The 15,227-nt window shown below is 39.2% G+C and overlaps 1 protein-coding gene across 9 annotated transcripts in view; it reads right to left on the reverse strand.

The window, feature by feature from the left end:
- The window catches only part of chd6 (chromodomain helicase DNA binding protein 6), a 101,229-nt gene that overhangs the window by 65,976 nt on the left and 20,026 nt on the right, over positions 1-15,227 (reverse strand). For 8 of the 9 annotated variants that reach the window (XM_030419210.1, XM_030419209.1, XM_030419211.1 and 5 more), the window contains exon 2: positions 14,673-14,722. In XM_030419210.1, the coding sequence (XP_030275070.1) occupies positions 14,673-14,702 (30 nt within the window). In that variant the 5' untranslated portion in view covers positions 14,703-14,722. Of the gene's footprint in view, positions 1-4,812; positions 5,006-14,672; positions 14,723-15,227 lie in introns of those variants that run through there. The other variant, XM_030419214.1, reaches the window with a different exon arrangement.

Below are 15,227 nucleotides of genomic sequence, written 5' to 3' on the forward strand. Positions count from 1 at the left end.
AAGTCATCTTATAATCATAGATAAATTCTAAACAACAGTGAATAATTTTCACCTTTGCTTTCAGTTGCACATAATAATCTATCTGTGAGACAGTGAGTTTGGATGTCGCGTGTTGTGTTTTGGAGCAAACCATTTGCTGTGGGCATGAGCTGTGGTGAGGAAAAGCCATCACACACAAGGAAGTCGTGCAGCAGATAAAACTCACTCTGGTCTGTATCATTTCAGATTACAAGCTGTGGGAGTTGATCGTGTCCTCATTTGATGACCACAGTTCAGATGGAATCAGGAATTAAAATACAGTCAGGTCTACATGTGCGTGGATGTTTCTTAGAGCTTTCTCTAAGCGTTTTGCCCATTTCTGTCTGGATGGGCAGAAACAAGAGATTTTTGAACACCAATGTTCACCTCCTAAATTGGTTTTATTGGTGTATGCAGCAACATTGGCATGAATGTTATATTGTATAGTTCTTAAAAAAGCACAAAGCGACATTAAATATCCCAGTGATGGAAAAGAGAGACAAAAATGGCTGCAGACAGTATTTTAATAAAAATCTAATTATCCAGGATGATTCTGTGAAGACTACAATATAAAAGTAAACGGTAAAATAGTTCGATGTATTAAGTACGCAACCAGCCACAGACTTAAATCTGCCTCTTTTATACATTTGAGTCATGCCACACGCATTTTGTAATGAATATCACGTCAGTTGTGTTAAATATGGATGGGAGATCATTATAGTTTTTAAAAATGCTGTTGTAAATATAGCTATATGTGTCGTCTAGGACAGAATGTTAACCGAAATGTGCTGCGGCTTTGACGAGCAGGGAATATACAGCAGAGAGCGTGCAGAAAAATGTCTAAACTTTCAGTTGTGTCTTGACTCTCTGCAGACACAAACTGTTATCTGTTCGATCAGAACCTGTCATCCAACAAACTATCAACTTCTGACTCAAGGACAAGCCTCCACAAAGCCAGAATAAAATCAGAGCAAATTCTTTTTTTAGAGACAGAAAGTGTAGATGTGTTAAAGGCTCGGGAGCCAGAAGAACAGAGCAGGCTTCTGTCAAGTCCCTACATGACACGAGCAGCAGAGTAGTGAGTCTGAATCCCGAGGTGAGACACCCACATGAAAACGCTGAGGAACACCTCTGATAAGGTCAACTGCTCTAAGTAAAGACAGTAAAAGCCAGTGTAGATGATCAAAAGCAGCTTCAAAAAGGTGAACACATCTGTAGCATCTGCCAATCATTCTTAAATTACCCTTAGTGTCCACTTTATGAGGCACACCTGCACAATACACCCGTTCATAAAGTCGTCTTTTATGATGCCTATCATGTTCAGTCATCAAGTAGGACACAGAGGTGCTGATTAAATTATACATTTCATTTTAACCTGTTTTATGAATGAAAGTCTGTTGTCTTTCAGCAGTGAAAGCATTTTTATTTAATATCTTTTTTCATGAATCGGGTAGAAAATATTTTCTGACCTGAGATACACTTTCCCTAAAGCATACACAATACTACTTTTCTACAAACAAACAATACATTTCAATCCTTACCTGGGTTATAACATTATCAATACAAACAGAAATCAATGAATGCTGATGCAAATAATTAAGAAATAAAGTGTTACTGGCTTATGTGATTTTAAGTAAATGTGCAGATGCTTAAACTGCTTTGAATGGATGCATCATCATCCGAAACTGACATCACTGTTGCCTATTACACTTCTTACCTTTCATAGTATTTCATACAGAGGTCACAATACACAGAACACAAAAACTGAAAATTGTGTTAAACAGAGACAAGATAAGCCGAGTTAAAATGCAGATTTATTTTCTACTAATTGAGTACTTGAAGACGTCGGCCAGAACAGAGCAGATTTTCTTCTAAATGAAATCTCCAAAAAGAAGTTTAGATTGGCATCTGCGTTTGGACTTCGAGCTATTCCTCTGAAAGACTTCCTTTTGATGACTACTTTAAAAAGACTTTAATCTGCTTCTGGACACGTGAGCTCCGGAGATCAGAAGCTCTGGAAGCATCAGCCTGGATACTGCTGGGTCATAGAGGACCTAACCGGGGCTTACTGGGCATACTTTTCCCTACAGGGCTGAGGGAGAGCATATTACTTATTCAGGTTACAACCAGAGCAGCGCCCCTACATCTGAAACCTGCTGGGCTTGATTTAGCACCTCGGATACAAGGTGTAGATTAAAGCAGCTAACAGAAATTGACTTCTTAGTGTGGGTAGTAACCAGCAATACACAAGTTTAGAAGTCCAGGACTGAACTGGAGGACCGCACCGACCATCTTTTAGTCCAGTTTCAACAAGTCCCCCCAAAAAATCCCCCAAAAAGTCTAGCTCGGGCTCATCTGACCTGTTTTTTTTCCTCAGGGGGTTAAACAGGGCCAACACCAGGAGTTATGTCTTATTTAGAGTCACCACTGTTAGTGTTTTCAATTTAAACACGCAGAAAATGAAGTGAAATCATTCAAAACTGTGCGAGCAGCATCTGAAATGATGAAGGACACGGGCGTAACTAGGCCACTCGCACCAGAATGAGTAACACAACAGAATCTCTGCTCGCCAAGTAGGCCACATCTGCATGATGCCACAAACTTCACCTGACACAAAAAAAAAAGCGAGCTGAAGCAAAGAGCGGATCACAGAACAAACCGCGCTTTCGGTTAACTCCATCAAATAAACTATTCTAATTGAACACCAGAGAACTGAGGAGCCTGCCATGTACTCTGTCTCTGATCTGTTGATGAGCGAGGACTGTCTCTGCACACAACGAGGAAGATGCTCTTACTGTACAACGTATTATCGTTAAAGTTGTAGCTCTATTTTTTTAGAGCGGCAACGACCATAATTAATCGCCACTTGCTTTAATAATCGATTAATCACCATCACTCTCTAGCAATAGGAATGTGTCACTTAGATATCAATTTTCACAAGCTCCAACAGACTAAACATTTAATTGACAAGTCAGGAAAGTAATCAGCGGATTATCCATGATGAAAAACATTAAGTGAGGCTCTCACAGTTGTAATAACCTAAATTCCCCACTGATCCATGGCATTCATCTTATAACTGCTCAGCAAATGTCACCTCTCCATGCCCAATTTCATGTCTTTTCTGATCAGGTCACAGAGCAGTTTTCTTATTCTACCTTTTTTACTCCAAACTCCAAGACTATATCTTGCATGTCTCCTGTATGCATGTCATAAGTGTTTGTTTTTAAATTACCTGACTCCTAACTGACAAGAAAATGCTTGTCTTTACCCGTCTTTACCCATTTAATCATTGTATAGATCGGACTTTTTGTGTTGTTCTGTTAAAATCCCAATAATATCACTGCAATATCGATATCCAGGTAATTAGAGAAATGTATTGTGATGTTTGATTTTCTCCTGAACTGTCACAACAAATCATTTTTGTTGGAGGTATTACTGTGCAAGAAATAATTGCAATAAATTATATTACTGTCATTTTAAGATTACTATATGCCACGTCTATAATGATAATATGATAGCATAATACAAAGAACATTTCAAGTACACCTTCACAAAGAGCGATGACTTTTCAATCCTCTACATTTAGAAATAAAACCACACGGCCAAAACAATGTTTAAAAACAAACCTGGGAGGAAAACCGTGCTGGTGCCACTCAACATGCACATAACAAAATGGGCATTATCGAGGTCAGCAACCATACCAGAGTTTTTTTCAATAAACAATACACTAAACTGTTGGAAAATACACCCGGTTGAAATACACTGGAATATCTTTGAGGATAGCTTTAGAAGTAACTTTTGTTTGTTAAGTCAATTATCAGTTAGATCCGCACAAATACAATCTAAATATTATCAAAATCTCCATATGACTCCAATCTCCAAACGATACAAGTTACATATAATATAAGTTACATATAACTTGTATCAGACTTTCTGTTAATGTAACTTGTAAACTGTGATTTGTTGCTCTTTTCTGTACACGCGACATCTATTGTATGTCTGTCTGTCCGTCCTGGAAGAGGGATCCCTCCTCTGTGGCTCTTCCTGAGGTTTCTTCCATTGTTTTTTGTTTTTACCCTGTTAAAAGGTTTTTTTCCATCAACATGTGAAGATTTCCTCACTCGAATCGAGGGTCTAAGGACAGAGGATGTTGTTCACTGTACAGATTGTAAAGCCCATTAAGGCAATGTGATTGTGATTTTGGGCTATATAAATAAAATTGATTTGATTTGATTTGATTTGACCAACTGCAAGAAACTGCAACATTTGGATAACTGTGTGACAAAAAAAGTCATTATAATTAATTTTGTACTCCAGATAACATCTTCACCTGGGACAGACCCCAACAAATGTCACATCATAATGTTAATATTTTTTCCCAGAGAAAATAAAGTTATGATGCAAAAATGATCATTACTAATTGTGAGTCATAACACAGTTTTAGTACATGTCAAAATAATTGCAGTAAGATTATTTTTTTTTTAATCAATCATACCGTGGAGCCCTATTTTCATCTAAAACAAGTGACATGAGGTTCAGTCACAGCTCATTTTGTCTTTCTTTAGTCATAATTTAAGAATAAACAACCTAATCTGGAGGATGGATTCACTGAGCCTTTAACAGACATATGTGGCACCACGTGGGTTCAGGCGTATCACATCCTCATCAGGATTGCTCATAAGATTTTCACTGTTCACTTGCACTCAGTCATTGCACCTCAGATGATGCATTAAAAAATTAGACAAAGGTTTTTAACACACAAAAATAAACAAATAAAACCATTTCCACGCTCACCTCGCTCCATGTTCACTTGCTTTTCCTCCCTGAACAGAAAAAAACGACTCGGCAGACACAGTTGCGGCTAACCTAGAAGCTAAAATTAGCCACTAAGCTAACTGAGGCTCAGTAATGACCCAAGCCGCCGCCATCCATCTCCACAACAACCGAGCAACTGCAGCCCACACACACACACATTCATACACACTGAAACACACAACGTAGTGGCATCACGTCATGGTTGAATGTGCTTACATGACTGACTACACAGGCGCACACACACACACACACACCCCTAAGAGTTTCTCCCTCACACCCACACTCGCACTGCATGGCTCAATGTGCTTACATGACTGACTACACACACACACACACACACACAGGACATACAACCTCCCCTCTTAAAACACACACACACACACACACACACACACACACACACACACACACACACACACACACACACACACACACACACACACACACACACACACTGAGGCACAAATACACAACCACATGCTTCACGGCTCAATGTGCTTACATGGGTGACTACAAGCATCAAGTAGAATTACAGCCTTGCAGTCGTACGCCTCAACCAACCTGTCGAGTTTCAGGTTACATCCACGTCCGTCTGGACTCATCACATGTATGTAGTGAAGAAGGAACTGAAAACGTGCCTTCTACAATAAGAGACTATTTTTACAGAGGAGTACAGAGGACTGATAGAGAGCTTCGTCACATGGTGCAACAACAATCACCTGAAGCTCCATATCAGTAAAACCAATGAGGCTGTGATGGACTACAGAGGACTACAACCAGGGACATGAAGTGAAGATGGTGGACTCAAACAAGCGCCGCGGGGTCCGGATTAATAAAAACTAGATTGGACTCACAACACTGAAGCACTCTTCAACGAAGGACGGAGAAGACAGAGGGTCTGAGGCTCGAGGATTTGGTTTGCTGTGCAGATTGTGAAGCCCCTTGAGGCAATTTTTTTAAAACTGCAACATACACATAAGAGCTTCTACTGGATCTCGTTAAGTGTTGTTCTGCTGTATGTATAAGTGTGTCACTTTATTGACAGACAACAATCAAATACCTTGTGTGTGTTCACGTGCTTGGCCAATAAAGCCGATTCTGATGTTGCTGCAACGACGCTACAAACGCGAATGCTTCTTACACATCTTCAACCACAAAACACAGAAGATCGATACCGTCAGCACAGTATTAAAGGTGAGTATTGCCTTAAATTGTTATTGAGTACTCGAGTACTCTCAAAAGAAGTCTTGGGCCTACATAGCAATAAGGTCCAAATGATCACCCAAGTAAAAATGCGGGTACAGTTTGTGTAACAACACATAAGCTCTAGATTTCACCACTCTTTCCTCCTACAGCTTCTCCACCCTCAAGCCATCTCCTTCCATTTTTTTGTGTATTTATGCAATCTTCTCAACCTTGGTAGCATCTCAAGGGCGCATGCTATTACTGCTAGCAAGTAAGGTCATGAGATAATTCCTTTTTACCGTCTCTGCTGTTTTCAGTCTGTGCTTAATGCCATCAAAAATGACATCCAAACACCCATTCCTATTCACAACCCCCCCCTTCTGTTCCTGAGTCATGGGGTTGAATAAAGGCCAGGGAAGTGTTTTTGCAGAGCATTATGATGTCACAGTGAAGTTGACCCGTGACTTTTTGGATATAAAATGTCATCATTTCATCCCATCTGACATTTGTGTGTAATCTGGTCATAATAAGCGTATGAATTCTTGAGTTATGGCCAAGAACGGGTCTTGTGAGCTCAGAGTGACCTTGACCTTTAACCTTTAACAATCAAAACCTAATTAGTTGGTCCTTTGCATCCAACTGAACGATTGTGCCAAATCTGAAGAAGTTTCCTCGGGGCGTTCTTGAGATATCGCGTTCTTAAAATTGGAACGGACGGAAAGATAATCCAAAAACATCATGCCCCCAGCCATACGAGAAAAAAACAAAACAAAAAGAAAAAAATACAAACACATGCTGTCTGTCTCTCCTCCGTGCAAACACACACTAACACACTGTCTCTCTCTCTCTATAAAAAACATCACACAAAAACACACACACACACACACACAGCCTTCAGTGGCGTGCTGCAGTGTAGCACGCTCTGCCAGCCCAGCAAAGCCGGACGACCACAGCTGAGGGAGGCTGCCTGCAATCACACTGCCTATGAATCAATAATACTGCCTCGCAAACAAGCAACACACACACACACACACACACACACACACACACGTGCACCCGCACACACACACACACCGTCTGTCTCTCTGTCACGAATATAGACCGTGAGCACTGCAGTCTCATCAATGCTGCTGCTGCTGCTTCCTTTCACAACAGCAAGCAGGGTAACAAAACGTGGCTAACACTTATGCTAGGCTAACACCCGATTCACGGCCGTTTGTCAACATGTGTGATCAACCCTGGCACATGACCCTGCTCCCAACCACGGCCTCAGCTCACACTACGCTTCTCGGCTTCTCTAAAAATGGATTCACGCGGGACACATGTCAGAGAAGAAGAATAACGGAGGGGATGTAATTGAGTTACATAAAAAAAGGCTACAACGTCTGCCATGTTGAAAATAAAGGAGCATCTTCATACCTACATTCTTTTAGGCTCGTGAATACATTTAACTTTTTTTTTTTCTAAATTGATGACATAAAACCACATAGACTGAGAGAAATAGTCTATATGATTTGAATGAGTCACATTTAACCGATAACATGTCGGTTTAATAAGCGTTTGGGCTCAGACAATGACTCAGTGTATCAGATAAGTACATCAGTAAATGTGACAATCTTGTTTAGCAGAGACAAACAGAATACAAACAGAGACAGAGTTTGTTTTGACGCATATATAAGCCAATTCTACCAGTTGTGTTTCATATAGCTATACACTGCAACTGTTAATGATTTTTTAGATGAATCAATCAAACGTTAATTTCTGAGCCCGATGTGACATTTCCTAACAAATTGTTTTGCCAGAACTTTTCTGCCCGAACAAACAAAAATGCTTCGTGGACTCGGGCCCTTACTTAAAAATGTTGTCGTGGACTGAGAGTTTGAGGCACTGACCATGTTATGTTGAGTGTTGAATTTCCATAAACCACATCTTCGTCTTCCAATATCTTAAGTGTGATTCAATACGACCTTCAACTACCCTTATCTTACCATCTCATGAAGCAACGGCATTGTTTTAGAAAGCTGATATATAAAAGGCTTCACACTAATGAATTCTGACAAATCTCATCAACCACATCAAGGACGGATACTTACGAGATGAGGCGGATGCAAAAAGGAACTGAAGCGAGTTTTATTTGCGTGTAATCGTGAGTTCATATTTGTGCTTTTTAATACAAAAACCTGCTTTCATCTTTGGATGTAATTTCAAAAACAACGTGAGTCTGTGATCAAAGATGGTTTGCAAAAAAAGTGGTGATGGAACTTGGATAAAAAAAAAAAATCCAATTCATCTTTCACTGAGCTTAATACGAATCTGACTAAAATACTTACCTATGAAGTATCTTATTTCATGAGGTGCACTTTTACGTATCCTTCTACCCATAAAGGTTTTGTTTCAGAGAAAACAGCAACATGTCCGACACTAAACTAAAAAACAACAGTTGTATGGAAAGACTCGACCAAAATGCTTAAAAGGAATTCCAGCTCAGAGGAGAGCCACATTCTTGTTGTTTCCCGATAATAAAAAAAAAAAAAAAAAATGTCAGGAGAGGACGACAAGGAGGAGGAGGAGGAGGAGGAGGGGGAGGAAGAAAGAAGGGAGCGCTGCAGACGGACGCTTTAGCTGTTTGGGTGAGTACGGTGAGATGATCAAAGAGACTGAATCTAGGCCTCAAAAAGAGAGAGAGATTCAGTCTTTTCTCTGTTTTACCTTGAAGTGCAGACAACCCAGTTTCACACCGCTGATTCATGAATTGTGGTGGGAGAAAAGTATTGGAGGGAAAAAAAACATCATGTTTCAGAGCACAGAGTTCCCTTTATATGCACTCATCACACAGCACTTGAGTGTGAATGTTACCCATACAGGGCATTAGGGCTTTTATATGTTCGCTAATGGTTGATTACATGGTTTAATTAATTAGTCAATCAACGTAAAATGAACTGCGATTCATTTCCATAATCGGTTCAATCTTTATTTCATTTGAAAAGGAAAATACCGCTTCTAAAATGTGATGTGTGTTTGCTTTATCCGTTTGATATCATTGTAAACTGAATATTTCAGGGTTTATGGCCGTTGAGCAGAAGACACAAGACACCAGAAAAAGTCACTCTGGTTGCTGAGAATTGTTTCACTATTTTCTGACATTTTATAGGCTGAATGATTCATTGATTAAACCTCTGAATCAAGTATTTTCCGGGTGTGTTTTGGCTCCTGTCACAACTTTACTCACTGTCAGCTCATTTTTCAATGCAATGTAGAAGTCCAGCACGTCTATAGAAACAGTACAGTCACGGGCAGAAGTATGAAAAACTCAAAAATGTCTTTTGTGCAGCAGAACAGATATAATGCCACAAATCCTACAATCTTTTTGTTTTTCAAGCTAAAACGCAATAAAACTCTTTGATAATTGATTTTACAAAATGTGCCCACAACTGATACCAATATTGGAAAAGACGCTGCCTCCAGATGCTATACATAGTGAAGTAATTACATTTTTACAATCTTTACTTACAACCCATCTAGTCTTCTTGTCTTTGCTCTGTGTAAACAGCCTGCAGTTCAGTTTCACTGAATGTTGGCAGTGTCATTCAAGGCTGCGCTGAAGATCTCAGAATGTAATGTTTTTTACAGGATCCTGTTAATGCAAATGATTGATTTTCTTTTCGGCAAAAATTTAAACAAAACACGAACATTGCTTCGTTTTTTCAAATGATTTATTCAAGGACCGTCAGAAATTTGAACTCGGACAATAATGCCTGTGTGTAGCGAAGAAAAATGGTGCTATTTGAGGGATTCGTTGTAAATAAATTAACCCTTTCAAAACCACCACTAGGTTGTGGGTTCCAGTCGTAGAGATATAACATCATGACATAATTACATTAACGATATTTTCATCATCAATTCATCTCTCTTCATGACTAATCTGTTAATCCTCGAGTCCAAAATGACATTTTGAAATTGCTTCTTTTGTCCAACCAACAGTCCAAAACCCAGATCCTCCTCATTTCATATATCATAAATGACAAGAAGAACAACAAATCATTCAATTTAAGACGCTGGAAGGAGCAAATGTTTGACATTTTTTGCTTGAAAAAATGACTGAATCCATCACTTGGTTGACAAAATAGTAATATCTAACATCCAACACCGCAGACAATATCCAGCATTATTTCTATGCTACATTTTTTTCCCCAAAACTGCAGCACAAAACAGCCGACACAATATTCTGTACATTTCCGTCAGCCAAGTCAATGACAGCTGGAAGCGTGTCAGAAAAACAGAAGTCAAGCAAACACAATCACCTCCAATAAGACACCGACAGAGGGCTTGCATCTCTTCACAGAGTGGTTACCAGCTATTTCAGTAGAGACAACAGTTTATCACAGCGGACTGAAACATATAAATGAGGCACTGCTGCTGCCAGAAAACACCTGCAAGATCACCAGCTCTGTTAAAGAAAACAGTCGTATTATCTCCTCGTGAACAATCTACCAGCGCAGTAATGTTGTGTTTATGTAAGAGATCGCCATATTTCCTTTGTAGTCATTCTTTCAACATTCCAGACAGACATCAGATTGTCTACACTGCACTCTGCTGTGGTGACGTTATCACTCTGATGGTTCAAGATGTGTCGGGCAGATATCCAGTTAACTTGATGGCCACTTGAAATGTAGATGAGATACCAGAAACAATCCCATCACCTCTCCTTCTGTACACAAGCCGATACAAACCAAACAGCACCGTCTGAAAATACAGCGAGAATCTGTTGAAGAATGCAATCTAAAACATGATGTTTTAATGTAGCCCTGAAGCCATATGATTGTTTAAACTGTGACTGCAACTAAACTGTCCCCTGCTGGAAAAAAATGCAGCTCATGTTATTGAGGAGATGATCAATATATCGAGGATCACAGTGAAGTACAAGCTCATAAAAACTCACTTTACTGTATATAATATTGATTAAGGGGCACATCCTTTTCAAGCCTCTATCAATCATTCTACAAGTCAAATAGACAGTCTAATTAAAAATGCAGCAACTAACAACAATACAACACTTAATGCAACAGGGGGTCAAACTAGAAAACTTGTGTATACTTAAATCAAGAGGGTCAGACGACCTGAAACCAATTTTAGAAATTAGAATTCTCTTTAACAAAAGATAAAAGAGTCTACAGCAATGCTAATGAGTTATGGATCTTGGACATGAAAGTTATTATCTAGTGTAAACAAGTTATGGATGCTATGATAAAAAAATAATTAGCTTGAGTGCACACGATAAAACATTTCAACTTAAAGGACTTTAAAGGCTCCATAAACATCAGCATGCTAACATGCAGATACTTAGAAAGTAAGGTTTACCATGTTTAACATCTTAGCTTAGCATGTTGGCATTATAACATTTTCTGGTAAGCATTAGGGTCCTGACACACCAGCCCGACAGCAGACCACTGATGGGCTGTTGGTGATTATCTGTGGCCCTGGCTGTTGTGTGTGCACAACACAAGGAAACTAGCTTCACTAGTGTTGGAGAGTCGGATCAGTGATCTAGGTTCCTCAATAGAACGGTAACGAAAGACCAAGATGGCACGGAACGGTTCTTTAGTTACCATCCTCAACTTTTGACAAAGAAATGCAGCTCTTCTAATGTGTAATGAACTGAAGTGAACCAGACTTTTTGGACACAAAGCAGAGCTGAGGCTGACGGACACGTCATTCATTTTGTGGTCATAAACCAAAGTGTTGTAGACATCAAAACTTTGACCTGATGATGGCACTAGATAAGAAGTCAGACAATCAACAAAAATGTTACAATTCAACCTCTCGGTGCCATGTGACAATTTATCCAATAGTTCTCAAGACATATCACTAAAAAACTACAAGAAAAGTCAGTACAGACTCGCCAATCGCCAACATTTCCTTAAAAGCTGTTTAATACTTGTTGAGATATTTTAGTCCAAATCAAGGTCCAACAGACCAACATAGCCTTCCATCGAGCCTTGCCACCAACATGGATAATAAAAGTGCACCAACAACAACAGAGACACCTCAATACATACCATTTGTTTCCTGTATTTGACGAAGACATCAATCTGATATTAAAGTTCTTTTTTTCCAAGCTAAGAAAGCATTTATACAGTCATAAAACTCAAAACTACTAAAAGACTTTGAATACCATGAGTTCACAAACTGTTTGATTTGACTGTATTCAAGTTTCAGGTTGTCAAACAGTTTGAATGCTGTTTTCTTCTTGTGTATTCTTCCTCACTCTACTGTGTTTAAAGCACCATGACGATAATAACATTCGTAAAAAAGAGGTCAGCTTCAAAATAAAATCACAGACAGCTACAGATGGAACCGCTGGTGCTTGTAGAGATTCAAGGTAGTCGTCATTGAAATTTAGAGTGGTCTCTTTCTGCTCTCCTTCACCCTGCTGACCTGAGAGCTGCACCGGCAACAGAAGCTATCAGGTAACCCAACTCATCACAGTTGACAGGAGTACGAAAGTGAACTTTTTACCTTTCTAAAATTGCTAAATTTTTTAATGGGTCATATTCCTGAAAAACCTCACCAATTGTCACAAGTGAAAAGCCGGTCGAGTCATGCACCCGACCGGCGAGTAAAAAAAAATCATGTGCTCCACTTGTACAAATGTGCCGTTTGTTAAGAGGGATGGTGCATTGCAAAAACATGTCCTTCGGGAGGTTCTTTGTGGGTTTTATTCTTGTCGGTTAAAGAAACGTTGGTGAACTGCTTACTTTAATGTCTTTCCAACTATCACAGACGATTTCGCTGGAATAGTGTTGATGAGACAAGAGTGTGTACGTTTATTTCTTATTAGCTGTTCATCAACAAAAATATAATATTCAAGCGTGTAGAAGCACCAAATAATGGTAAGTAGTGAATGATCACGTTTTCCTGTTATATCGGTGCAAACGCCCGTCACTGCAGCATGAATCCCTCGTGCTCAGCTGAGAGACTGCTGTGTCACCTCGCACTTACAAAAAACTCTGACTCATCACTCTGCTCAGCCTGACTCATAAATATTACTAACAGCGAGACAACATCTAATGCAACAAGGAATACTTATATATTCCTTGAACAGAGATGTTCAACTGTACAATGAGCTAAAAGGCTGGAGGAACACCTGGAAACATAACAGAGGCGCATCAGGTGAATTAATGCTCCCTCTGTTGGCTGTGATGAAAGAACAAATCTCTATTCAATCATCTGCTCACCGTCTTTGTCAGTTTATATTTCAGACTTTCTATCACAGAACTTGTTAAGAATGTCTTCTTATTAGCTGAAATGTGAGTAGTAACTAGGAATGATCAACTTCACCATTATCTGTATCTCTTAAGGGTGGGCAATATATTAATGTTATATTTTCATACAAGACTTTATCTTGTCTTAGATTTTTTTATTGTCAGTGATTAATTTTCCTGGTTTTAAAAGGCTTCATCACAGTAAAAAGGTGTCATTTTCTGAACTAACCAGACTGTTTTACCTGTTTTAATACTTGCCTTTACTCCCGCAGACATTATATCCAAATTACTGATGATTACTGATAAAAAATCTTGTCGTGTTAATATTTTGTTAATACCAATAGTCATCCCTACAGTAATGTCGCAATATTGATATGGACTTGGATGGATAACGATTTAGGAAAAAAGCATAATCTCAATATGTAGGAAAATGTGCATACTCTATGAGAATTGTTGTTCCATTGTGTGTATTTCCATGAAAGGGATGGGGTTAGAAAGCAGTGCACATGGTCGCGAATAGAAAGTGATTTCAGACACATCCAGATTTTTGTTAGGAGTGGAAACAAAATGTTTCCTGAGCTGCAGGAAGCTATATTTGGAAACAAATTAACAGATCATGCAATTCAACTTTAGCATTACTGAATGCATCTAGAGGCAAACCACAATCTTCTACAACAACTCTCTTTTCCGTACACAGGTTGGATTGCTTTTATATAGGTGTGTGGATAAAGGGAGTGTTCCTCACAGATGTAGCACTTCAGTACTATAGAATATCACAGTTTCAAGGCAGAGTGATGGTGGCTTCAGACCAAATGCGCAAGGGTAAATAGCTGGTGTGAGGTGGTGCCCAGAAGGAAAAGCAGCACATAATCCAACAAAGACAGACTACATCAGAATGTAAACAATGACAATATTAATGCCTTAACCCATAGCTCACATTCTAGCTGATCGAGTCCTGTAAGAATACAGGCTGCAAGTAAAATTACAGAACTTTGTGAATCAGAGAAGCAGAAAATAACCTTTTCTCCACTCTTCTTCTTTACAGTAAAATATCATCTGCCAAATCTGCTGCCTCCTGTCAATGCCCGGGAGAGTGGATCCGCTCTCTCCATTGATAGCATTCGTCCTATATTACAGGAGCCTCCATTCATTCATGTGAACAATAAAATAAAACACACTGAGCTAGGATCTGGGGTTAAGCTGCGTTACAATGGTAAAGGGCTCGTCGTGACTATGGCCAAAAAAATGTAAGCACTCGACACACGAGTGATTGAAGCCTGAAATGATTTATTTAGTATCGAAGCCACAGTGTGTATGAAGGTTTCTCATAAATGACCTACTTTTCCAATGTGCATATTCGTATGTGTGTGTCTGTGTGTGTATATAACAAACCTGCTGCTTGTCCTTCTTGTGTATTTTCATCTTCTATCCCTTCACTGCATCTGTCAACAGAAAAGGACATCATTCAGATCACTTCAAGAAATGCACACAAAATAAACAGCAGTGAGGACTTATGATTATAAGTTATAAGTATATAAAGTTTTGTAAAGCAGGTGAAGGTGAAATACTGGACGCACTTCATACTGCACAACGCCAGCAAGTACGAAATCATGAGTACATGTTCCTGACAGTCAAGTGCAGTTTTAGACTTCAGCATTTATTCAAGTTGATCCTTTTTCACATACCAATCACCAAGCTGTGAAAAACAAGAAGTTCTGAAGGGGAACAACGGATAAAAAAAAAAGGTCACGACTCAGGCAACACTTAAAGTTAGTAAGAACAGCTTAATTGTCACGATTAGCACAAGCCAAGACACTGGTCTGACCATAAAGTTGTTTTGTAACCTACAGGTGTTTCTGGAGTTTTCACGCCTTGAGACTTTTTCCTTTCTCCATTTACTTTTCCATGGAATTAGGTGAAGTTGTGCCAGAAATTCTAACTCTTCTT

The sequence above is a fragment of the Sparus aurata genome, chromosome 6 (genome assembly GCF_900880675.1).
Source record: "Sparus aurata chromosome 6, fSpaAur1.1, whole genome shotgun sequence".
Taxonomy (NCBI): domain Eukaryota; kingdom Metazoa; phylum Chordata; class Actinopteri; order Spariformes; family Sparidae; genus Sparus; species Sparus aurata.